The 25,476-nt window shown below is 47.1% G+C and overlaps 1 protein-coding gene across 1 annotated transcript in view; it reads right to left on the reverse strand.

The window, feature by feature from the left end:
* Positions 1-25,476, reverse strand: part of LOC144607178 (integrin beta-1-like) — an 85,480-nt gene that overhangs the window by 55,153 nt on the left and 4,851 nt on the right. The window contains exons 2-3 of the mRNA XM_078423851.1: positions 6,565-6,634; positions 2,186-2,271 (exon numbers count right to left, since the gene is read on the reverse strand). Of these exons, the coding sequence (XP_078279977.1) occupies positions 2,186-2,271; positions 6,565-6,634 (156 nt within the window). The remainder of the gene's footprint in view (positions 1-2,185; positions 2,272-6,564; positions 6,635-25,476) is intronic.

The following is a 25,476-nucleotide window of genomic DNA, read 5'->3' on the forward strand; positions in this document are numbered from 1 at the left end:
AATAATAATAATAATAATAATAATAATAATAATAATAATAATAATAATAATAATAATAATAATAATAATAATAATAATAATAATAATAATAATTTCCTATATTTGTCCCACACCGGGGAAATTTGCAGTGTTACAGCAGCAAAGTGATAGCAAGAGATCATTTATTATAAATAAAAGTAAAGATAAGGATAATTGTCATCATTTACTGTGTTTTTCCTTTACTGTTACTGTTTACTGGTCTGTTGACTGGTCTGCTGGGAGCAGTGCTGGTTGTGCAGTCTCACAGCAGCGGGAAGGAAGGACCTCTGATATCTCTCCTGCACACACTTGGGGTGAAGGAGTCTGTCACTGAAGGAGCTACTCAGTGCAGTGACAGTGTCCTGCATGGGGTGGGAGTCGTTGTCCAGCAGCGATGTTATCTTTGCCACCATCCTCCTCTCTCCCACCGCCTGCACTGAGTCGAGGGGGCCAGCCTGACCAGCTTGTCGAGTCTCTCCCCCTCCGCCGCTGAGATGCTGCTGCTCCAGCAGAAACCACTCCATAGAAAATGGCTGGTGCCACCACCGTGTTGCGGAAGGACCTTAGGAGTGCCCACTGCACTCCAAAGACCTGAGTCTCCTCAGCAGAGGAGACTGATCAGAGATCAGCTACAGAAATGGGCGAATTAATGGCAGATGGGGTTTGGTCTGAGCAAGTGTGACGTGTTGCACTTTTGGGAGGTCAAGTGTGAGGAGAAGATATACAAGTAGTGGCATGACCGTTAACAGCGTTGACTTGCATAGGGATCTTGGGGTCCAAGCCCATAACTCCCTTGAAAGTTGCAACATAAGTAGTGGTAAAGAAGGCGTACGGAATGCTGGCTTTTATAGGTCGAGACATTGAGGTATGTAAGAGTTAGAAAGCCGTGATGCAGCTTTACAGGACTTACAGGAAACCCACGCAGGTCACGGGGAGAACGTACAAACTCCGTGCAGACAGCACCAATAGTCGGGGTCGATCCCGGGCCTCTGGCGCTGTAAGCGCTGCAAGGCAGCAACTCTACCGCTGCGCCACCGTGGCCACCCTTCTGTTGTTCCCATCTGCCACCATCCCACCTTACTTGGTTCTCCTCTTCACCTCTCGTTTCTATCGGATTTCAGTACCTGAAGCTTCTTGTTCCCCACATCGCTCCCACCCTCTGGAACTATCTCCACCCTTCCCTCTCCCACCCGACTCAAACCTATGAATCAACTCCTCCTCACCAGTACTTGCTGGAGTTTGGAAGAAAGAGGTGGGACCTCATTGAAACAAGCAGAGGAGAAGTGAAAGGCTTGGATAGAGCGGATGGGGAGAGGATGTTTCCACCAGTGGGAGAGCCCAGGACTAGAGGTCACAGCCTCAGAATTAAAGGACGTTCTTTTAGGAAGGAGCTGAGGAGGGATTTCTTTAGTCGGAGGGTGGTGAATCTGTGGAATTCTTTGCCACAGAAGGCTGTGGAGGCCAAGTCAGTGGATACTTTAAGGCAGAGATAGACAGATTCTTGATCAGTACGTGTCCCAGGGGTAATGGGGAGAAGGCAAGAGAAAGGGATTAGGAGGGTGAGATAGATCAGCCATGATTGAATGGCGGAATAGACTTGATGGGCCGAATGGCCTAATTCTACTATTACTTATGACCTTATGAATATCACTTGCCAGCTCTTGCCACTGCCCTCCCCCTACCTCTTTACACTCGCTACCTCCCTCTCCTCTTTCAGTCTAGATGAAGGGTCTCAATGCCAAATGTGATCTGTCCATTTTCCTCCACAGATGCAGCCTGACCTGTTGAATTCCTCCAGCCATGCATTTATTTTTGCATCATCAGTCCCGAGCTTTTGATATGATCAGACTGCGTTGATGAAGTTTCAATGGCGCAATAGATGGAACGAACTTCAATTTTCATAGTGTAAGAAAATAACTGCAGATGCTGGTACAAATAGAAGGTATTTATTCACAAAATGCTGGAGTAACTCAGCAGGTCAGGCAGCATCTCGGGAGAGAAGGAATGGGCGACGTTTCGGGTCGAGACCCTTCTTCAGACCGATATCAGGGGGGGGGGCGAGACAAAGGAAGGATATAGGTGGAGGCAGGAAGATAGAGGGAGAACTGGGAAGGGGGAGGGGAAGAGAGGGACAGAGGATTTTCATAGGATAGGTCGAATAACTCACGTCCTTTGTGCACCATCCACAATCCTTTCCAATCCGTATACATTCTCCACACGATGGTGCTTTGGCTCTCAAACACTCACTAGGATCTGTAACGTGGGAGAAAAATTCAGACCTCAGCGATGCATATTTTACATTATAACGGCGAAGGAGGTTAGTGGTGGACTTTAGGAGGAGGGGAAGCCCCCTGTCCCCTGTCTCCATCAATGGTGTGGATGTGCAGTTTTAACAAGGAGTACAAACACCTCGGAGTTCACCTGGACAGTAAACTGGACTGGTCCAGGATCGCTGAGGCCCTGTACAGGAAGGGACAGAGCCGGCTGTACCTTTTGAGAAGGCTCCACTCCTTCAACATCTGCAGTTAAATGCTGCAGATGTTCTACCTATCGGTGGTAGCCAGTGTCATCTTCTTCGCTGTCGTGTGCTGGGGCAGCAGGGCGAAGGCCGCGGACGCCGACAGGATCAACAAACTCTTCAGGAAGGCTGGCTCCGTCCTGGGGGCGGAGTTGGATTCACGGGAGGTGGGTCTTGGAGGGAAGGATGATCCTCAAACTGCGGAGCATCCTGGCCGATACAGCTCACCCCCTCCATGACACACTGGTCAACCCTGAGGAGAACCTTCAGCAACCCAGAGTAGTCCCACCAAGATGCAGGACAGAACGCCACAGGAGATCCTTCGTCCCTGTGGCTATCAAACTGTAGAACTCCTCCCCCTTCTGTCATGGGGTAGAATTAGGCCATTCGGCCCATCAAGTCTACTCCACCATTCAATCATGGCTGATCTATCTCTCCCTCCTAACCCCATTCTCCTGCCTTCTCCCCATACCCTCGGACACCCGCATTAATCAAGAATCTATCTATCTCTGCCTTAAAAATATAGACTGAGTCGGCCTCCACAGCGTTCTGTGGCAAAAGAATTCCACAGATTCACCACCCTCTAACTAAAGAAATTTCTCCTCATCTCCTTCCTAAAAGAATGTCCTTTAATTCTGAGGCTATGACCTCTAGTCCTGGGCTCTCCCACTAGTGGAAACATCCTCCACATCCACTCTATCCAAGCCTTTCACTATTCTGTATGTTTCAATGGAGTCCCCCCTCATTCATCTAAATTCCAGCGAGTGCAGGCCCAGTGCCGACAAACGCTCATCATAGGCCAATCCTTACTCGGATTAAGGTTCCTGGCCCAAAATGTTCAATGTCCATTTCACTCCATAGTTGCTGCCTGACCCACTGAGTTCCACCATCATCTATTTTCGTTGCTACAACATTTAGAACAGGGACGAACAAAATTTCTTCATTCAGTGGGTAGTGAACATGTACAATTCTCAAACCTGGAGGTCTGCAGGGGCTCGTACATTGTGGTTATTCAAAACACAGATTGGTAGATTCTTGGGCATTAATGGAAATACAGGACATGGCAAAACACAAAGTACTGGAGGAACTCAACAGGTCGGGCAGCATCTGGGGAAGGAAATGGGCAGATGATGATTTGGGGCTGGACCCTTCTTCAGACTGATGATAGACAATAGACAATAGGTGCAGGAGGAGGCCATTCGGCCCTTCGAGCCAGCACCGCTATTCAATGTGATCATGGCTGATCATTCACAATCAGTACCCCATTTCTGCCTTCTCCTCATACCCCCTGACTCCACTATCTTTAAGAGCTCTATCAAGCTCTTTCAAGAGAAAGCATCCAGAGAATTGGTCTCCACTGCCTTCTGAGGCAGGGAATTCCACAGATTCACAACTCTCTGACTGAAAAAGTTTTTCCTCACCTCCGTTCTAAATGGCCTACCCCTTATTCTTAAACTGTGGCCCCTGGTTCTGGACTCCCCCAACATTGGGAACATGTTTCCTGCCTCGAACATGTCCAATCCCTTAATAATCTTACATGTTTCAATAAGATCCCCTCTCATCCTTCTACATTCCAGTGTATACAAGCCTAGTCGCTCCAGTCTTTCAACATTCGACAGTCCCGCCAATCCGGGAATTAACCAAGTGAACCTACGCTGCACTCCCTCAATAGCAAGAATGTCCTTCCTCAAATTTGGAGACCAAAATTGCACACAGTACTCCAGGTGCGGTCTCACTAGGGCCCTGTACAACTGCAGAAGGACCTCTTTGCTCCAAAACTCAACTCCTCTTGTCATAAAGGCCAACATGCCATTAGCTTTCTTCACTGCCTGCTGTACCTGCATGCTTACTTTAAGTGAATGATGAACAAGGACACCCAGATCTCTTTGTACTTCCCCATTTCCTAACTTGACACCATTCAGATAATAATCTGCCTTTAGAATAGGGAAAGGTAAGCTGGGAGAGTAGGGAGTTATAGAGTCATAGTCATAGAGTGATGCATCGTGGAAACAGGCCCTTCAGCCCAACTTGCCCACACTGGCCAACATGTCCCAGCTGCACTAGTCCCACCTGCCAGCATTTGGTCCATATCCCTCCAAACCTGTTATTTGGAGCTATTGGGTACAGGATATAGGTTTTTCGCTGGACATGTGTGGAGTTTGCACCTTCTCCCTGTGACCATGTGGATTTCCTCCGGGTGCTTCGGATTCCCTCCAAAGACGTGCGAGTTTAACTGCCCTCTATAAATCGCCCTTCGTGTCTAAGGATTGCATGAGAAAGTGAGATAACTTAGAACCAACGTGAATGGGAGATCAATGGTGGGCATGGACTTGGCTGGCCGAAGGCCCTGATTCCATGCTATAACTCTAAATCTGTGGAATTCATTGCCTCAGAAGGCAGTGGAGGCCAATTCTCTGAATGCATTCAAGAGAGAGCTAGATAGAGCTCTTAATGATAGCGGAGTCAGGGGGTATGGGGAGAAGGCAGGAACGGGGTACGGATTGTGGATGATCAGCCTTGATCACAGTGAATGGTGGTGCTGGCTCGAAGGGCCGAATGGCCTCCTCCTGCACCTATTGTCTATTGTCTATTGTCTAAACGAAAAACTAAACTAAACTAAGCAACTACTAAAAACTCTACACGTCATTTGACAGTGTTAGGGAGATAAAAAGTCAGAACCGCAAAATAATTCCCTGCACTATTTTAAATAATTTTCAAATTACTCTGTAGTTTACAGCTGATATGAAAAGGAACATCTTTGACAATGGAAATCCATCAAAGACTCTGAAGTATCAAACGGGATGAAACGTGCTCAAATGTTGCTTTGGATTTTAAGTGCACGAGCACGGGGGGGAGCCGCGCACGTGGCGGGCGTGTCCCAGCGAGCCGCACGGGCCCGATCCACCCGCCAAACACGTGCAGCGCCAACGACCAGAACTATGACCGACGACCGGAACACGCCCGGGTTGGCCCGACTCATAGAAACATAGAAACATAGAAAATAGGAGCAGGAGTAGGCCATTCGGCCCTTTGAGCCTGCACCGCCATTCAATGTGATCATGGCTGATCATCCAACTCGCCCCAGAGGCCTCCCAGGGGACTGCAGTGAAGCCGGGCGGCGAGGCCTGACTGGGGCCGAAGGAGCCTCAGTGGTGGCGGCGATGGGAGCCACGGCGGCGGCAGCGGGCGCGTGGGCGGCAGCGGGGGACTCGGCGGTGGCAGCGGGTGCTCGACGGCAGTGAGGCCTTGGCGGCGGCAGGAGCCTCAGCGACAGCATGAGCCTCGGCAGCAGCAGGAGCCTTGGTGGCAGTGGGGCTTCGCGGTCGATGAGCGTGAGGGGGGAGGGGAAGACAATGGGTCGCGGCGTGGGGGGGGGGCACCGTGAGGGACGGTGGGAGAACAAAGGGAGACCCGATGTGGGTGAGGAGGGGGGGGGCACTCGAGTTTAGAATCCTCTGCCCAGGGGATAAGTCTGTGTTCGTTCACGTGTTTGTTTGTTCGTTTGTTCCGGTGAAGGTGCCGTGCATACGGCAGCCAGCCAACAGTCACTTGTCTTTTTCTTTTTGTTTTCACTTTTAATTTCAAGTTTTCGTGTACCTTGCTATGTGTTGTGACAGCGGTAGAGTTGCTGCCTTACAGCGAATGCAGCGCCGGAGACTCAGGTTCGATCCTGACTACGGGCGCCGTCTGTATGGAGTTTGTACGTTCTCCCCGTGGGTTTTCTCCGAGACTTTCGGTTTCCTCCCACACTCCAAAGACGTACAGGTATGTCGGTTAATTGGCTGGGCAAATGTAAAAATTGTCCCTAGGGTGTAGGATAGTGTTAATGTGCGGGGATCGCTGGGCGGCGCGGACCCGGTGGGCCGAAGGGCCTGTTTCCGCGCTGTATCTCTAAATCTAAATAAAAAAAAATGTCCCTCCGTGGATGAATAATGTTTCATCGTATCGTATTTTTAATTATATCCAAGATGCCAAGCTAAACAAAGCTGCTTTGCTTAAACTAAATAGCCAGGAAATAAAAGTACTACCTGAATGAACAAGACCCTGCAACATCGAGGAACAAATCAGCATTGTATTTATGATAAGCTTCAAATCCATCTGAAAGAAAAAATAATAATGAAAATTGCTTTATTACATTTATACATTAATACCGGCTTTCAAATATTATAATCCTTGGGTTAAAACCGAGGGTCGGCTTGGTTTACAAATTTAGAAATTGTACAATTTTCAATAAATAGCCTATGTTCAGGTTTTTACACTGTTTCTTTTGGCCCTGCTGTATGTTATTTTCACCCGTACTAATCAATGTTGCGGTTGTATAAGACGCATTTATGTTCAGTATTGTGTTCAGTTTTGGTCACCATGTGATCAAAACTCCGCTGCCCGTCTACTCACACACACCTCGATCCGTGACCATATCACCCCCGTCCTTTATAAACTCCACTGGCTCCCCATCCCCCAGAGAATCCAGTACAAAATCCTCCTCATAACCTACAAAGCCCTCCATAACCTGGCCCCATCCTACCTGACCGACCTCCTCCACAGGCACACTCCCACCTGCACCCTCCGCTCTGCTGCTGCCAATCTCCTATCCCCCCACATCCGGACTAAACTCAGATCCTGGGGGGACAGGGCTTTCTCCATCGCTGCTCCCACCCTATGGAACTCACTACCCCAAACCGTTAGAGACTCCCCCACACTCACCACATTCAAAACATCGCTGAAGTCTCACCTGTTCAGTACTGCCTTCATCCACTGAAGGTCACCTCACCTTCTGTCTCCTTTCTCTGTTCATTTATTTATTTACTTATTTATCTATTTATTCATTTCCCTATGTTCTCAAAATCTCTGTAAAGCGTCTTTGAGTATATGAAAAGCGCTATATAAATAAAATGTATTATTATTATTATTATTATGTTATAGGAAAGATGTTGTCAAGCTAGAAAATGGTGCAGAGAAGATTTACAAGGATATTGCCGGGACTCAAGGCCTGAGCTATAGAGAGAGGTTGAGCAGGGTGAGTGAGACTCTACACCTTGGAGCACAGGAGGATGAGCGGTGATCTTTTTATTTTATTTTATTTTTTATATTTACTTTTATTGAAGGAAAGATACAATACGAAAATCGTAATGCATTACATTCCCTTCCATTTTGTTCTTTATATATAACAACAAAAATAACCCTCACCCACCCTCCCTGGATACCCCTTTGCAGCTGATGTGTTCACAATACATCATATCACAAATACAAATGCACAATTTGACAGCAAAACCTCTCCATTCTTCCAAGGCGCAGGCCCATACATATCTACAACATGTCAGATGGTTCAGGATTCTCTCATTCATTATGCATCAGCCACCCTGTGAGGTAATCGGCAAATGTGTAAACAAAAATAAGTAAATAAATAAAAGTAAAACATAATTAAAGGCAGATCCCCAACTACAATCAAGTGCCCTCAGTCAGTGGGTAGTTCTTTTAGTTTCTCAAAGTATGACAGAAAAGGTTCCCATTCCGAATGGGAATCTTATAGACGTGTATAAAATCATGAGGGGAATAGATCGTATATGAATATTGACTTCTCTAACTTCAAGTAACCCGTGCTTTCCCCCTCTCCCCATCCCTCCCCCATCCTAGTTCTTCGACCAGTCTGACTGTCCTCCTGATTCCATTTTATCTTTGTCTGCCTCGTTGTCACCATCCCTTTGCTAATAATGATCTATTCTACATTTGCCTTCATCTTCATCCCCTTTGACCCCTCTGTGGCACGGTGGCGCAGCGGTAGAGTTGCTGCCTGACAGTGAATGCAGCGCCAGGAGACGAGGGTTCGATCCCGACTACGGGCGCCGTCTGTACGGAGTTTGTACGTTCTCCCCGTGACCTGCGTGGGTTTTCTCTGAGATCTTCGGTTTCCTCCCACACTCCAAAGACGTACAAGCATATAGGTTAATTGGCTTGGTAAATGTTAAAAAAAAATATCCCTAGTGTGTAAGGGATAGTGTTAGTGTGCGGGGATCGCTGGTCGGCGCGGACCCAGTGGGCTGAAGGGCCTGTTTCCGCACTGTATCTCTAAACTAAACTAAACTAAACAAAACCTTACCCTTCCATATCTTTCGTTTCTCTCTCCCCTGGCTCTCAATCTGAAGAAGGGTCTCAACCCGAAACGTCACCCATTCCTTCTATCCAGAGGTGCTGCCTGTCCTACTGAGTTACTCCAGCATCTACATCTTCTTTACTACCCTACCTACCTGTGTGTCCACAAGGAACTATGAACCTGTATCCCAAAATCCCTCAATGCCCCTAAGGGTCCTGCCATTTATAGTGTAACCTCCCCTCACATTTGACCTCCCAAATTACAACATCTCATACTTGTCTGGATTAAACACCACCTACCATTTCTCTGTTTACATGTCCAACTGATCTATATGCTTCTGCATGCTCTGGCAAGATTCTTCACTCTCCTCAACTCCACCGATTTTTGTGGCATCTGCAAACTCACTAATCAGCCCATCGATTTAGTTTAGTTTAGTTTAGTTTAGAGATACAGCACGGAAACAGGCCCTTCAGCCCCTCCGAGTCCGCACCGACCAGCGATCCCCACACACTAACACTATCCTACACACACTCGGGACAATTTGCACACACACCCAGCCGATCAACCTACAAACCTGTACGTCTTTGGAGTGTGTGGGAGGAAACCGAAGATCTCGGAGAAAACCCACGCAGTCACAGGGAGACCGTACAAACTCCGTACAGACAGCACCCGCAGTCGGGATCGAACCCGCATCTCTGACGCAGGAAGCACTGTGAGGCAGCAACATGTATATCGACCGCTGCGCCATCGATATACATCACAAACAAATAGTAGAGAATGGTAGGGCTCTGGCGAGTGTGGTAGATCTGAGGGATCCAGGAGTGCAGGTGCATGGTTCATTGAAAGTGGCACCACACACAGGTAGATAGGGTGGTCATAAAGGCTTTTGGCACATTGGCCATCATCAGTCAGAGTAATGAGTATAGAAGTTGGGAGGTCATGTTGCAGTTGTATGAGACGTTGGTGAGGCCGCATTTAGAATATTGTGTTCAGTTCTGGGCACCATGTTATAGGAAATATGTTGTCAAGCTGGAAAGGGTGCAGAGAAGATTTACAAGGATGTTGCCAGGACTCGAGGGTCTGAGCTATAGGGAGTGGTTGAGCAGGCTAGGACTCTATTCCTTGGAGTGCAAGATGACGAGGGATGGTCTTATTGAGGTGTATAAAATCATGAGAGGAATAGATCGGGTAGACGCACGGAGTCTCTTGCCCAGAGTAGAGGAATCAAGAACCAGCGGACACATGTCTAAGGTGAGGGGAGGAAAGGTTTAACCTGAGGGGTAATGTTTTTACACAATGGGTGGTGGGTGTATGGAACGAACTGGCGGAGGAGGTTGTTGAATAAGAAAATAACTGCAGATGCTGGTACAAATCGAAGGTATTCACAAAATGCTGGAGTAACTCAGCAGGTCAGGCAGCATCTCGGGAGAGAAGGAATGGGTGACATTTCGGGTCGAGACCCTTCTTCAGACTGAAGAAGAGTCTCGACCCGAAACGTCACCCATTCCTTCTCTCCCGAGATGCTGCCTGACCTGCTGAATTACTCCAGCATTTTGTGAATAAATACCTTCGAGGAGGTTGTTGAGGCAGGGACTATCGCAACATTTAGACAGGTACATGGATTGGACAGGTTTAGAGGAATATGGAGCAAACGTAAGCAGGTGGGACCAATGTAGCTGGGACATGTTGGCTGGGGTGGGCAAGTTGTGCCGAAGGGCCTGATTCCACACTGTATCATTCTCTGACTCTATGACTCTATGACTCCAAATGCAGATTGTGGTGCCTGAAATAAGTGTAATTCTGCAGATACTGCAACTTATGCATAGTGTTTTGATACCATTTGGAAAGTAGTGAGTTTTATCACTACCATTATATACCATATATACCATTATCAATAAATTAGATACTTATAGGAACAGGATTACATTTGACATTAAGCATATCCAATTCAAGTACCCTGACGTTCTTCAGTCAAATTTTAACACATGTGCAACTGAGTTCAAGGAAACCACATCACGGACAAGTGCACTGTACCAAAGAGTGAATAAATGGTCTGGCATGGTCCTTTACATAGAAACATAGAAAATAGGTGCAGGAGTAGGCCATTCAGCCCTTCGAGCCTGCACCGCCATTCAATATGATCATGGCTGATCATCCAACTCAGTATCCCGTACCTGCCTTCTCTCCATACCCCTTGATCCCTTTAGCCACAAGGGCCACATCTAACTCCCTCTTAAATATAGCCAACGAACTGGCCTCAACTACCTTCTGTGGCAGAGAATTCCACAGATTCACCACTCTCTGTGTGAAAAAAAACTTTCTTCATTTGCCTTCATGCTGTCAATATTTAGCCTGCTTCAGATGCCACTGAGTTTATTTATATATATTTGGTTGAGCTGCTGCAGTCAAATTTCAATTCTACTGTAATACGCCAGTGTAAAATCTGATCCCATGAATTCACAGCACTTCGGACAGACATTGCTCAGAATAGGGCTCTAAAATTAGAGTCGGTCAGATGAAGGGCATATAACGTGTGGCCGACCTGCAGCGGGACGAGGGGTCAGTAAAGTCGAATGTGGCAGACCCACAAAGTTTGAAAGTTTTACTAATGCTATTTATAACAAGCGCAGGGGAAAAAAAACTGCAGATGCTGGTTTAAATCGAAGGTAGACACAAAATGCTGGAGTAACTCAACGGGTCAGGCAGCATCTCTGGAGAGAAGGAATGGGTGACGTTTCGGGTCATAGATAGAAACATAGAAAATAGCTGCATGGGGAGGCCATTCGGCCCTTCGAGCCAGCACCACCATTCATTGTGATCATGGCTGATCATACACGATCAGTAACCCGTGCCCAACCTCTCCCATATCCCTTGATTCCACTAGCCCCTCGAGCTCTATCTAACTCTCTCTTAAATCCATCCAGTGATTTGGCTTCCACTGCCCTCTGTGGCAGAGAATTCCACAAATTCACAACTCTCTGGGTGAAAAAGTTCCTTCTCACCTCAGTTTTAAATGGCCTCCCCTTTATTCTAAGACTGTGGCCCCTGGTTCTGGATTCCTCCAACATTGGGAACATTTTTCCTGCATCTAGCTTGTCCAGTCCTTTTATCATTTTAAATAGACCCTTATATAATTTTATAATTTTATCGAGACCCATCTTCATTCAGACTGATGTCAGGGGAGGGGGCGAGACAAAGATAGAATGTAGTTGGAGACAGGAAGACAGTGGGAGAACTGGGAAGGGGGAGGGGATAGAGAGGGGAAAAGAGTCTAACTTCAGGTAGTCCCTGCTTTCCCTCTCTATCCCCTCCTCTTCCCAGTTCTCCCACTAGTCTTCCTGTCTCCAACTACATTCTATCTTTGTCCCGCCCCCTCCCCTGACATCAGTCTGAAGAAGGGTCTCGGCCCGAAACGTCAGCCATTCCTTCTCTCCCGAGATGCTGCCTGACCCGCTGAGTTACTACAACTTTTCGTGTCTACCTGCTATTTATAACAAGTTGGCTCTCTTTGCAAAAGTAAAACCTGGGTACCAGAATTCACGAGATGCATGTGTGGGAAAGGCTCGACTGCCCAAATCTAAACAGAGGGGAGAATGAAGGCAATCCAGGAATTGGAATCTCCCAACATTTCATTGTCCGCATACGAACTCAGGACACGGAGATTGAAGAAGGGTCTCGACCCCAAACGTCACCCATTCCTTCTCTCCAGAGGTGCTGCCTGTCCCGCTGAGTTACTCCAGCTTTTTGTGTCTATCATGGAGATTGAACCCTGTGTTTCTCTTGAGTTACGGTGCAGAACTGAAACTTCCTTTGCTACTGGCACAGACTTAAAGGAGCGACTGACCGAGCAGTGGCGAAGGCTAGAAGAAAAAATTAGACCTCCCCATGAATGCTATCGTAGCATCTGTGAACAGCTGGATGTCTCTCATAGAGATCAGCGAGGAAATTAGTTTGATCCTGGCGTGAACTGAAAGGCAACTCCTCAGCCAAAGTACAGGCCGGGCTGAATATTTTCCAGTGTCGAGCAAAGTAATTTGTGGTTGCAGTCCAACCTGCAGTGGGTAGATAATGGGCTTCAGATAAAGGAGCGGATTAAGACTGAACAGCTTCCAGGAACTAATCTCCTGCCAACATTTACAGCAAAAATCTCACACAAATAAAAGCCAGCAGGTGATATTTTTAGGCTAAAATATACAAAAGTAAAATTCTAGAACAAAAAGCAAAGTCAGGCAGCATGGCTGGTGATAGTGTACCCCTTCCTGATGGATTTAGACAATAGACAATAGACAATAGACAATAGGTGCAGGAGTAGGCCATTCAGCCCTTCGAGCCAGCACCGCCATTCAATGCGATCATGGCTGATCACTCTCAATCAGTACCCCGTTCCTGCCTTCTCCCCATACCCCCTGACTCCACTATCCTTAAGAGCTCTATCTAGCTCTCTCTTGAATGCATTCAGAGAATTGGCCTCCACTGCCTTCTGAGGCAGAGAATTCCACAGATTCACAACTCTGACTGAAAAAGTTTTTCCTCACCTCAGTTCTAAATGGCCTACCCCTTATTCTTAAACTGTGGCCCCTTGTTCTGGACTCCCCCAACATTGGGAACATGTTTCCTGCCTCTAAAGTGTCCAACCCCTTAATAATCTTATAAGTTTCGATAAGATCTCCTCTCATCCTTCTAAATTCCAGTGTATACAAGCCTAGTCGCTCCAGTCTTTCAACATATGACAGTCCCGCCATTCCGGGAATTAACCTAGTAAACCTACGCTGCACGCCCTCAATAGCAATGCATTCTACGCGCGTGTTTTGAGCAGAAGGCCAACAGGGCGATGGCAACCATCCCGACAGACTCCAGTGTGCCTCTTCCCTGGGTCAGTGTTGCAGAGGTCAGATGGACCTTCCCGAGGATGATTCCATGGAAAGCAACTGGAATTCCAGATGGGATCCCTGGCTGCAGTCCGAGGAACTGCGCGGACCAACTAGCAGGAATATTCAGGGACATCTTTCATCTCCCCACTCCATTCTGAGGTTCACACCTGCTCCAAGATGTCCACTATCATCCCGGGGACAAAGAAAAGCAAGATTTCTTCCACCCGATGGCGCTATCAATGATGGCAGCCTCGCCAACGGTCTGCCTGTCTTTTCGTCTTTTTTATAGACAATAGACAATAGGTGCAGGAGGAGGCCATTCGGCCCTTTGAGCCAGCACCACCATTCAATGTGATCATGGCTGATCCTTCTCGATCAGTACCCCGTTCCTGCCTTCTCCCCATACCCCCTGACTCCGCTATCCTTAAGAGCTCTATCCAGCTCTCTCTTGAATTGGCCTCCACTGCCTTCTGAGGCAGAGAATTCCACAGATTTGCAACTCTCTGACTGAAAAGGCTTTTCCTCATCTCAGTTCTAAATGGCCAACCCCTTATTCTTAAACTGTGGCCCCTTGTTCTGGACTCCCCCAACATTGGGAACATGTTTCCTGCCTCTAACGTGTCCAACCCCTTAATAAACCTTTTTCAGTCAGAGAGTTGTGAATCTGTGGAATTCTCTGCCTCAGAAGGCAGTGGAGGCCAATTCTCTGAATGCATTCAAGAGAGAGCTGGATAGAGCTCTAAAAAAGACGAAAAGACAGGCAGACCGTTGGCGAGGCTGCCATCATTGATAGCGCCATCGGGTGGAAGAAATCTTGCTTTTCTTTGTCCCCGGGATGATAGTGGACATCTTGGAGCAGGTGTGAACCTCAGAATGGAGTGGGGAGATGAAAGATGTCCCTGAATATTCCTGCTAGTTGGTCCGCGCAGTTCCTCGGACTGCAGCCAGGGATCCCATCTGGAATTCCAGTTGCTTTCCATGGAATCATCCTCGGGAAGGTCCATCTGACCTCTGCAACACTGACCCAGGGAAGAGGCACACTGGAGTCTGTCGGGATGGTTGCCATCGCCCTGTTGGCCTTCTGCTCAAAACACGCGCGTAGAATGCATTGCTATTGAGGGCGTGCAGCGTAGGTTTACTAGGTTAATTCCCGGAATGGCGGGACTGTCATATGTTGAAAGACTGGAGCGACTAGGCTTGTATACACTGGAATTTAGAAGGATGAGAGGAGATCTTATCGAAACTTATAAGATTATTAAGGGGTTGGACACTTTAGAGGCAGGAAACATGTTCCCAATGTTGGGGGAGTCCAGAACAAGGGGCCACAGTTTAAGAATAAGGGGTAGGCCATTTAGAACTGAGGTGAGGAAAAACTTTTTCAGTCAGAGTTGTGAACCTGTGGAATTCTCTGCCTCAGAAGGCAGTGGAGGCCAATTCTCTGAATGCATTCAAGAGAGAGCTAGATAGAGCTCTTAAGGATAGTGGAGTCAGGGGGTATGGGGAGAAGGCAGGAACGGGGTACTGATTGAGAGTGATCAGCCATGATCGCATTGAATGGCGGTGCTGGCTCGAAGGGCTGAATGGCCTACTCCTGCACCTATTGTCTATTGTCTATTGTCTAAATCCATCAGGAAGGGGTACACTATCACCAGCCATGCTGCCTGACTTTGCTTTTTGTTCTAGAATTTTACTTTTGTATATTTTAGCCTAAAAATATCACCTGCTGGCTTTTATTTGTGTGAGATTTTTGCTGTAAATGTTGGCAGGAGATTAGTTCCTGGAAGCTGTTCAGTCTTAATCCGCTCCTTTATCTGAAGCCCATTATCTACCCACTGCAGGTTGGACTGCAACCACAAATTACTTTGCTCGACACTGTAAGGCAGTGGAGGCCAATTCTCTGAATGCATGTCCGCAACAACCCTCACCAATGTCCCCGATTCTCCTGGGGATAAGGCAGGAGAATCGGGTTAGGAGGGGGAGATAGATCAGCCATGATTAAATGGCAGACTAGACCTGATGGGCTGAATGGCCTAATTCTGCTCCTATCACTCATGACCTTATATCTACCAGTCAAGGTACATCAATCAAGAAGGTAGACACAAAATGCTGGAGTAACTCAGCAGGTCAGGCAGCATCTCAGGAGAGAAGGAATGGGTGACGTTTCGGGTCGAGACCCTTCTTCAGACTGAAGCATTTTATGGGGACGCGTCACAGCTTGGATTGGGGAACGGCTCCATCCAAGACCGCAAGAAATCGCAGAGAGATGTGGGCGCAGCTCAGTCCGCATGCAAACCAATCTCCCTGCCATTGACTCCACCTACATTTCACGCTGCCTCGGCAAGGCCACCAGCATAATCAAGGACCAGTCTCATCCCTGGTCACTCCCTCTTTCCCCCCTCTCCCATCAGGCAAGAGATACGGAAGTTTCAAAATGCATACCTCGGGATTCAGGGACAGCTTCTGCCCAACTGCTTTCAGGCAACTGAACTATCCTTTCACCAACCAGAGAGTGGTCCTGACCTATCAACTACCACAGTGGACACCTTCAGACTATCTTTAATCGGACTTTACCAGGCTTTATCTTGCACTAAACAATACATCAATTATAAATAAATTATTGCATTAAACATTATGAATTTAAAAGAGAGTTAGATAGAGCTCTAGGGGCTAGTGGAATCAAGGGATAAGGGGAGAAGGCAGGCACGGGTTATTGATTTGGGATGATCAGCCACGATCACAATGAATGGCGGTGCTGGCTCGAAGGGCCACATGGCCTCCTCCTGCACTATTTTCCATGTTTCTATGTTTCTATACCCTTTATCCTGTATCTGTACACTGTGGACGGCTCGATTGTAATCATGTATAGTCTTTTTGCTGAATGGTTAGCACAGAACAATAAAAGCTTTTCACTCTGAAGAAGGGACTCAACTCGAAACGTCACCTATTCCTTTTCTCCTGAGGTGCCGTTTGACCCGCTGAGTTACTCCAGCTTTTTGTGTCCATCTTCGGTTCAAACCAGCTTCAGCAGTTCCTTCCTGCAGCTTTTCACTGCACCTTGGTATGTGACAATAACAAAGTAAACATAGAAAATAGGTGCAGGAGTAGGCTATTCGGCCCTTCGAGCCTGCACCGCCATTCAATATGATTATGGCTGATCATCCAGCTCAGTAACCTGTACCTGCCTTCTCTCCATACCCCCTGATCCCTTTAGCCACAAGGGCCACATCTGACTCCCTCTTAAATATAGCCAATGAACTGGCCTCAACTACCTTCTGTGGCAGAGAATTCTACAGATTCACCACTCTCTGTGTGAAGAAATGTTTTCTCATCTCAGTCCTAAAAGACTTCCCCCTTATCCTTAAGCTGTGACCCCTGGTTCTGGACTTCCCCAACATCGGGAACAATTTTCCCGCATCTAGCCTGTCCAACCACTTAAGAATTTTATATGTTTTATAAGTAGACTTAATTCATTCTCAAGTTGCGCATTGCAGGATAGCCTGGCTTGCTGTCAGCCTTCTCTTGAACTGATGCAGCCTGGTATGTTACTGCTGCTAACTCTGTGCACAGTTCTTGACCCAGCGATGATATAACAACAGTAATGCACATCCAAGCCAAGATGACGTGTGAAGTGCAGAGGTGGAAATAAAGAACGGAGCACACCCCAGAGAGGGGCAGGGACTGAAAGCCTGGCCAACCAGCTGTTGTGTTCACCCCACCTCCCGGCCTGAGCACAGCCAAGCTGTCTGAATAGGACATTATCCCGGCACACAAGAAATTGTTCAACAGAGTGGTGCAGCAAGCTAACTGTATCTCTTGTTTTCCTTTCCCCTGAGTCTCAGTCTGAGGAAGGGTCTCGACCCAAAACGTCACCTATTCCTTTCTCCCGAGATGCTGCCTGACCCGCTGAGGTTTCAGTTTTGTTTCGAGATGCAGCGCGGAAACAGGACCTTCGGCCTACGAGTCCGCACCGACCAGCGATCCCCGCACATTCACACTATCCTACACACACACACACACTAGGGACAATTTCACATTTATACCAAGCCAATTAACCTACAAACCTGTACGTCTTTGGAGTGTGGGAGGAGACCGAAGATCTCGGAGAAAACCCACACATAATTGCTCCAGGTTTTTGTGTTTATCTTCGGTTTAAACCAGAGTCGGCAGTTCCTTCCTACACATCTTGAGCTGCTGCTTCACAGCTCCAGTGACCTAAGTTCAGTCTGTGTGGTTTTTCCTGTGATTGCCTGAATGTCTTAAGGGTGCTTTGGTTTCCTCTCACCATTAAACAAAGACATATGGATTGATAAATTATTTGGCCAATGTCATACCCCTGAGAATGGGCGGTAGAATCTGGGGGAGTGAATGGGAATGCAGGGATAATAAAATGGGCTTAATGCGACCTTGGTACCGAATGACAAATAAAGCTCTGTTGTTGATTAGTGCAAATGACCACTTGATGGTGGGGGCTGTATCGATTGTAATCATGTATCGTCTTTCCGCTGACTGGTTAGCACGCAACAAAGGCTTTTCACTGTACCTCGGTACATGTGACAATAAACTAAACACAACTAAACTAAACTGTAAACCTTGGTTCCGTGCTGTTTAATTCTCTTGCTCTGACTGACTCCTCATCGATATGTACTGTAAAATCATTTAAGAAAGGTGATTTACATACAATTTCATAAGTTATAGGGGCGGAATTAGGCCATTCGGTCCATCTAGTCTACTCCGCCATTCGATCATGGCTGATCTATCTTTCCCTCTCAACCCCATTCTCCTGCCTTCTCCCCGTAAACCCCTGACACCCGTACTAATCAAGAATCTGTCAATTACCACCTTAAAAATATCATGTAGTATAAGAAAATAACTGCAGATGCTGGTACAAATCAAAGGTATTTATTCACAAAATGCTTGGCTTCGCCGATGTAAATAAGTTGACATCTAGAGCAGCGGATGTCAACTTATTTACATCGATGAAACCAAGCGCAGGCTCGGCGATCGCTTCGCTCAATACCTGCGCTCGGTCCGCGTTGGCCAAACTGATCTCCCGGTGGCTGAGCACTTCAACTCCCCCTCCCATTCCCAGTCTGACCTTTCTGTCATGGGCCTCCTCCAGTGCCATAGTGAGGCCCACCGGAAATTGGAGGAACAGCACCTCATATTTCGCCTGGGCAGCTTGCAGCCCAGCGGTATGAACATTGACTTCTCCAACTTTAGATAGCTCCTCTGTCCCTCTCTTCCCCTCCTCCTTCCCAGTTCTCCCTCTATCTTCCTGTCTCCACCTATATCCTTCCTTTGTCCCGCCCCCCTGACATCAGTCTGAAGAAGGGTCTCGACCCGAAACGTCACCCATTCCTTCTCTCCTGAGATGCTGCCTGACCTGCTGAGTTACTCCAGCATTTTGTGAATAAATACCTTAAAAATATCAATTGGCTTGGCCTCCACAGCCATCAGTTGCAATGGATTCCACAGATTCACCACCCTCTGACTAAAATAATTCATCCTCATCTCCTTTCTAAAGGCACGTCCTTGTATTAGACAATAGACAATAGACAATAGTTGCAGGAGGAGGCCATTCGGCCCTTCAAACCAGCACCGCCATTCAGTGTGATCATGGCTGATCATTCTCAATCAGTATCCCGTTCCTGCCTTCTCCCCATACCCCCTGACTCCGCTATCCTTAAGAGCTCTATCTAGCTCTCTCTTGAATGCATTCAGAGAATTGGCCTCCACTGCCTTCTGAGGCAGAGAATTCCACAGATTCACAACTCTCTGCTACATCTATTTCAAACCCACTGACTCCCACAGCTATCTGGACTACACTTCTTCCCACCCTGTCTGCTGCAAAAAGTCTATCCCCTACTCCCAATTCCTCCGTCTACGCCGCATCTGCGCCCGGGATGAGGTGTTTCACACTAGGGCGTCAGAGATGTCCTCATTCTTCAGGAAACGGGGCTTCCCCTCTTCTATTGTAGATGAGGCTCTCACTAGGGCCTCCTCTATATCCCGCAGCTCCGCTCTTGCTCCCCCTCCCCCCCATTCGTAACAAGGACAGAATCCCCCTAGTCCTCACCTTCCACCCCATCAGCCAGCGTAGTCCCTCCCTTCTCCTCCCCCTTCCCAGTTCTCCCACTGTCTTCCTGTTTCCACCTATATCCTTTCTTTGTCCCGCCCCCCCCCCCCCCCACCGACATCAGTCTGAAGAAGGGTCTCGACCCGAAACGTCACCCATTCCCTCTCTCCCAGATGCTGCCTGACCCGCTGAGTTACTCCAGCATTTTGTGATACCTTCCTTGTATTCTGAGGCTATGGCTTCTGGTTCTAGAGTCTCCCTCTAGTGGAGACTCCAGTGATTTATTTGAAACGAGAAGCAGCGGCCTGGGGAAATAAAATAAGCACTTTGAACATTTCAAAGCAGTGACTAAGGCCCTGTCAAGCCCATTTCTGCGGGGTGGGAATGATATTTGGTGTTGCTGTTGGCTAGCGAACTCCGCAGAACAAAAAAGGAGTATGCAATTTGTAGAACAATCTCACCAGCGATCCAGCGAGTACGAATGAACGTTACACGCTTGCAAAGGCTATTGAAAAGAAAAACAATTGGGATTAAACTATGATTAATAGCTGATATCCACGCTGACTGGAAACCATTTCCAAGCACTGAATCCAAAATAGAACAGAACAAATGAACAAAATATGTCTCACTGTGGCGGCAGTCTGTACTCTGGGAGTACGACCACGCACACAAAAACGCTTTTCTGGCACAGAATATGCATAACACTCCATCATCGAGCAGTGAAATTGTTTCCATATAAGGTCAGAACTACACAATCTGCTCAAGGGTCATTCTTTACAGCTTCCTTTGCTTCCTTTGGTTAGTAAAAACATTGATGCTACAAGCAAACCTGCTGGGGGGGAAAGGGAGGACAGTCTACATTATTAGAATACAGTATACTATATGTACATGTGTGTGTATATATATATATGTGTGTGTGTGTGTGTGTGTGTGTGTGTGTGTGTGTGTGTGTGTGTGTGTGTGTGTGTGTGTAGATATATAGATATATAGATCAGTCTGAAGAAGGGTATCGACACAAAACGTCACCCATTTCTTCTCTCCAGAGATGCTGCCTGACCCACTGAGTTACTCCAGCATTTTGTGTCTATCTGCTGGAGTAATTCAGCGGGACAGGCAGCATTTCTGGAGAGTAGGAATGGGTGACGTTTTGGGTCGAGACCCTTCTTCAGACAGGGTTATTTATATATGTGTGTGTGTGTGTGTGTGTGTGTGTGTGTGTGTGTGTGTGTGTGTGTGTGTGTGTGTGTGTGTGTGTGTGTGTGTGTGTGTATGTGTGTGTATATATATATATATATAAATTCCTCAATCTTGCAATTGTGATTCTTTAGACTGTCACAGTTTGTTATTGTCACAGATGAGTTTTAACAGATTTTCAAAAAGAATGTCAGTCATTTCCTGTTGATGTTTTCTCTCTATCTCACATCTTGATAAGCTGACCTCCACTAACAACAGAAGCAGAGTAGTTAGCTGCAGTGTGTGTAAGGTTTTGGCAAAGCAATTGAGCTACTGGCCTAGTGAGCCAAGAAAACCTTATCTGTCAAAATCCGAAACTTGAGATCAATACCACAGCGGCAGCTATGGAATTTAAGTTCAGTTGATAATCTGTAACCTTAAAAAAAAGCAACTCAGTACAGAGATACAAAGCGGAATCAGGCCCTTCGGCCCACTGACTCCCTGCCGACCAGCGATCTCCATTCACCACCATTATCCTACACACACTAGGGACAATTTATTATTTTTAGCAAAGCCAATTAACCTACAAACCTGTACATCTTTGGAGTATGGGAGGAAACCGGAGCACCTGGAGAAAACCCACACAGTTACGGGGAATACGTATAAACTCCGTACAGACAACACCCATAGTCAGGATCGAACCCAGGTCTCTGGCACTGTAATGGCAGCAACTCTAAAGCTGTGCCACCATCAAGATGATAACCACAAAAGCCCACCTGGTCTCCCAATGCCCCTCAGACATGACATTCGTACCTGTAGATAGACACAAAATGTTGGAGTAATTCAGCGGGACTGGCAGTTTCTCAGGAGAGAAGGAATGGGTGACGTTTCGGGTCGAGACCCTTCTTCAGACTGAGGGGCAGGAGAGAGGGAAACGAGACATGGAAGGGTACAAAGGACATGTAAGGGTACAAATCGAAGATAGACACAAAGTGCTGGAGTAACTCGTCGGGACAGGCAGCGTCTGTGGAGAGACGGAATGGGTGACGTTTCAGGTTGAAACCCTTGGGGCTCGCGGCATCCCTCTCAAGGACGGGCTGCTTGGCGCCGTGGTGGGTGAGCCAGGACTGCTCCTGGTGGACAGGCTCGGCACCACGGACTGCCGTTGGAGCAGTGCACGAAGGAATTGCAGCTGCTGGTCTAAACCAAAGATAGACACTAAAGGCTGGAGTAACTCAGTGGGACAGGAAGCATCTCTGGAGAGAAGGAATGGGTGACGTTTCGGGTCACATTGAATGGCCTTCTGAGGCAGAGAATTCCACACCTTCACCACTCTCTGACTGAAAAAGTTCTTCCTCATCTCCGTTCTAAATGGCCTACCCCTTATTCTTAAACTGTGGCCCCTTGTTCTGGACTCCCCCAACATTGGGAACATGTTTCCTGCCTCTAATGTGTCCAATCCCCTAATTATCTTATATGTTTCAGAGGTTCACCTGCACCTCCTCCAACCTCATCTATTGTATCCGCTGCTCTAGATGTCAACTTATTTATGTCGGCGAAACCAAACGCAGGCTCGGCGATCGTTTTGCTCAACACCTTCGCTCAGTCCGCCTCAACCAACCTGATCTCCCGGTGGCTGAGCATTTCAACTCCCCCTCCCACTCCCTGTCTGACCTTTCTGTCATGGGCCTCCTCCAGTGCCATAGTGAGGCACACCGGAAATTGGAGGAACAGCACCTCATATTCCGCTTGGGCAGCTTGCAGCCCAGCGGTATGAACATTGACTTCTCCAACTTTAGATAGTTCTCCCTGTATCTTCCCGTCTCCACCTATATCCTTCCTTTGTCCCGCCCACCTAACATCAGTCTGAAGAAGGGTCTCGACCCGAAACGTTGCCCATTCCTTCTCTCCTGAGATGCTGCCTGACCTGCTGAGTTACTCCAGCATTTTGTGAAATAAATACCTTCGATTTGTACCAGCATCTGCAGTTATTTTCTTATACTACTCTGCCTTGTTCCAGCCACCTACAGTACGTGAAGAAGTAGAAGGTCTGATTAAACATTGGAAACTGATGCTGCGAGATTCACTTAGAATGGTTCTGATGATATTCTGGAAATGATTAATAGATTTTTTGTTTAGTTTGCTAAATATCTTCCCAATCCTCCTTAGCTGATATGGGTGGTTTCGTTATCAGTGTAGATGTGCACAGAACAGAACATTGGGAAATAATTACCAAAGGTTCAGACTCTTCTCATCAAGATAAAAGAAATGTCATTGACACAGCAACTGATCGAGATTAACCGAGGTTGAACAGCAGTATCATAACCAACAAATACTGCTTTCCAAAATCCTTGTTCTACTTTCTTGATTTATCTAACCCATTGCACCATGCTTGGAATTTAAAATTTTGAGAGGGACGGACAGAGTTGACGTGGGTAGGCTTTTCCCTTTGAGAGTGGGGAAGATTCCAACAAGGGGACGTAGCTTCAGAATTGAGGGACAAAGGTTTAGGGGTAACATGAGGGGGAACTTCTTTACTCAGAGGGTGGTGGCTGTATGGAATGAGCTTCCGGTGGAAGTGGTGGAGGCTGGCTCGATTTTATTATTTAAGAGTAAATTGGATAGGTATATGGATAGGAGGGGATTAGAGGGTTATGGTCTGAGTGCAGGTAGATGAGACTAGGTCAGAGAGAATGGTCGGCGTGGACTGGTAGGGCCGGACAGGCCTGTTTCCATGCTGTAGTTGTTATATGGTTATATGGTTATATGGAATGCTGTGCTTCCATTATCACACAGTGATTGACTCAAGCTCGCTGATACCCTTGTTCAGTGATGTCAGTAGTAAGTCCCTCCACGCCCTGCTTCCAGTTCTGATGGGGGGGGGGGTTAAAGCAGAGTCTTTTGCCCAGGGTCTGGTAATCAAGAACAAGAGGTCACAGGTTTAAGGTTAAAGGGGGCAAGATCTTTGTAGGAATCTGAGGGGCAACTTTTTCACTCAGAGGGTGCAGGGTACATGGAACGAGCTGTCAGAGGAGGTATCTGAGGCAGACACTAAGGCAGCATTTAAAAGACACTTGGACAGGTGTATTGATAGGAGAAGTTTAGAGGGATATGGGCCAAATGTGAGCAAATTGGATTAGCTTAGGTGGGGCATCCTGGTAGGCATGATCAAATTGAGCTAAAGAGCCTGTTTCCATGTTGTATGACTTCTTGACCTGAATTGTCAGTAAGTACTCTAATCCTGTGGTGGTTTAATGTAAGCTGATGGCACAACTAGCAACTTTTATTATAACATTGGCAATGTACTAAACAGCTCAATTTATTTATCTTTCGTAGAATCATAAAGCTTGGAAACAGGTCCTTTGGTCCAATTTCCCCATGCTGACCAACACGTCCCATCTACACTAGCCCCACCCTGACCCATAATCCTCTAAACCTATCTTATCCTATCAATGTACCTGTCCAAATGTCTTTTAAATGGTATGATGCATGAGCAGGAACTGCAGATGCTGGAAGAAAGACATAAAAAGCTGGAGTAAAGCAGGCAGCATCTCTGGAGTGAAGGAATGGGTGACGTTTTGGATCAAGACCCTTCTTCAGACTGAGAGTCAGGGGAAAGGGAAACGAGAGAAATAAATGGTGGTAGTAGAGAGATATAGAACAAATGAATGAAAGATAAGCAAAAAAGTAACGATGGTAATAGAAACGGGCCATTGTCAGCTGTGGCCTAGGTGAGAACTAGTATAGACAATAAGACTCGACAAGACGACTGATGTTATGATGGTCCCTGCCTCAACTACCTCCTCCAGCAGCTTGTTCCATACACCCACCACCCTTTGTGTAAAAGGATACCCCTCAGGTACCTATAAAATCTCTCCCTCCTCACCTTAAATTTCCTTTGCACCAAGGGTATACCTGGGCAATCGTAGAAGGGTGTCGAGCCGAAACGTCACCTATTCCTTTTCTCCAGAGATGCTATTTGACTCGCTGAGTTACTCCAGCTTTTTGTGTCTATCTACGACCACTCACAGTTGGATGGGTGCCAGTGCTCATAGTCATAAGGTCACAAGATCATGTGATAAGAGTAGAATTAGGCCGTTCGGCCAAGTCTACTCTGCCATTCAATCATGGCTGATCTATCTCTCCCTCCTAACCCCATTCTCCTGCCTTCTCCCCATAACCGCTGACAATAGACAACAGACAATAGACAATATACAATAGACAATAGGTGCAGGAGGAGGCCATTCGGCCCTTTGAGCCAGCACCGCCATTCAATGTGATCATGGCTTATCATTCTCAATCAGTACCCCGTTCCTGCCTTCTCCCCATACCCCCTGACTCCGCTATCCTTAAGAGCTCTATCTAGCTCTCTCTTGAATGCATTCAGAGAATTGGCCTCCACTGCCTTCTGAGGCAGAGAATTCCACAGATTTACAACTCTCTGACTGAAAAGGCTTTTCCTCATCTCAGTTCTAAATGGCCAACCCCTTATTCTTAAACTGTGGCCCCTTGTTCTGGACTCCCCCAACATTGGGAACATGTTTCCTGCCTCTAACGTGTCCAACCCCTTACTAATCTTATACGTTTCGATAAGATCTCCTCTCATCCTTCTAAATTCCAATGTATACAAGCCGAGTCGCTCCAGTCTTTTAACATTTGACAGTCCCGCCATTCCGGGAATTAACCTAGTATAGACAATAATGACGCCCGTACTAATCAAGAATCTATC

Source organism: Rhinoraja longicauda, chromosome 2 (genome assembly GCF_053455715.1).
Source record: "Rhinoraja longicauda isolate Sanriku21f chromosome 2, sRhiLon1.1, whole genome shotgun sequence".
NCBI lineage: Eukaryota > Metazoa > Chordata > Chondrichthyes > Rajiformes > Arhynchobatidae > Rhinoraja > Rhinoraja longicauda.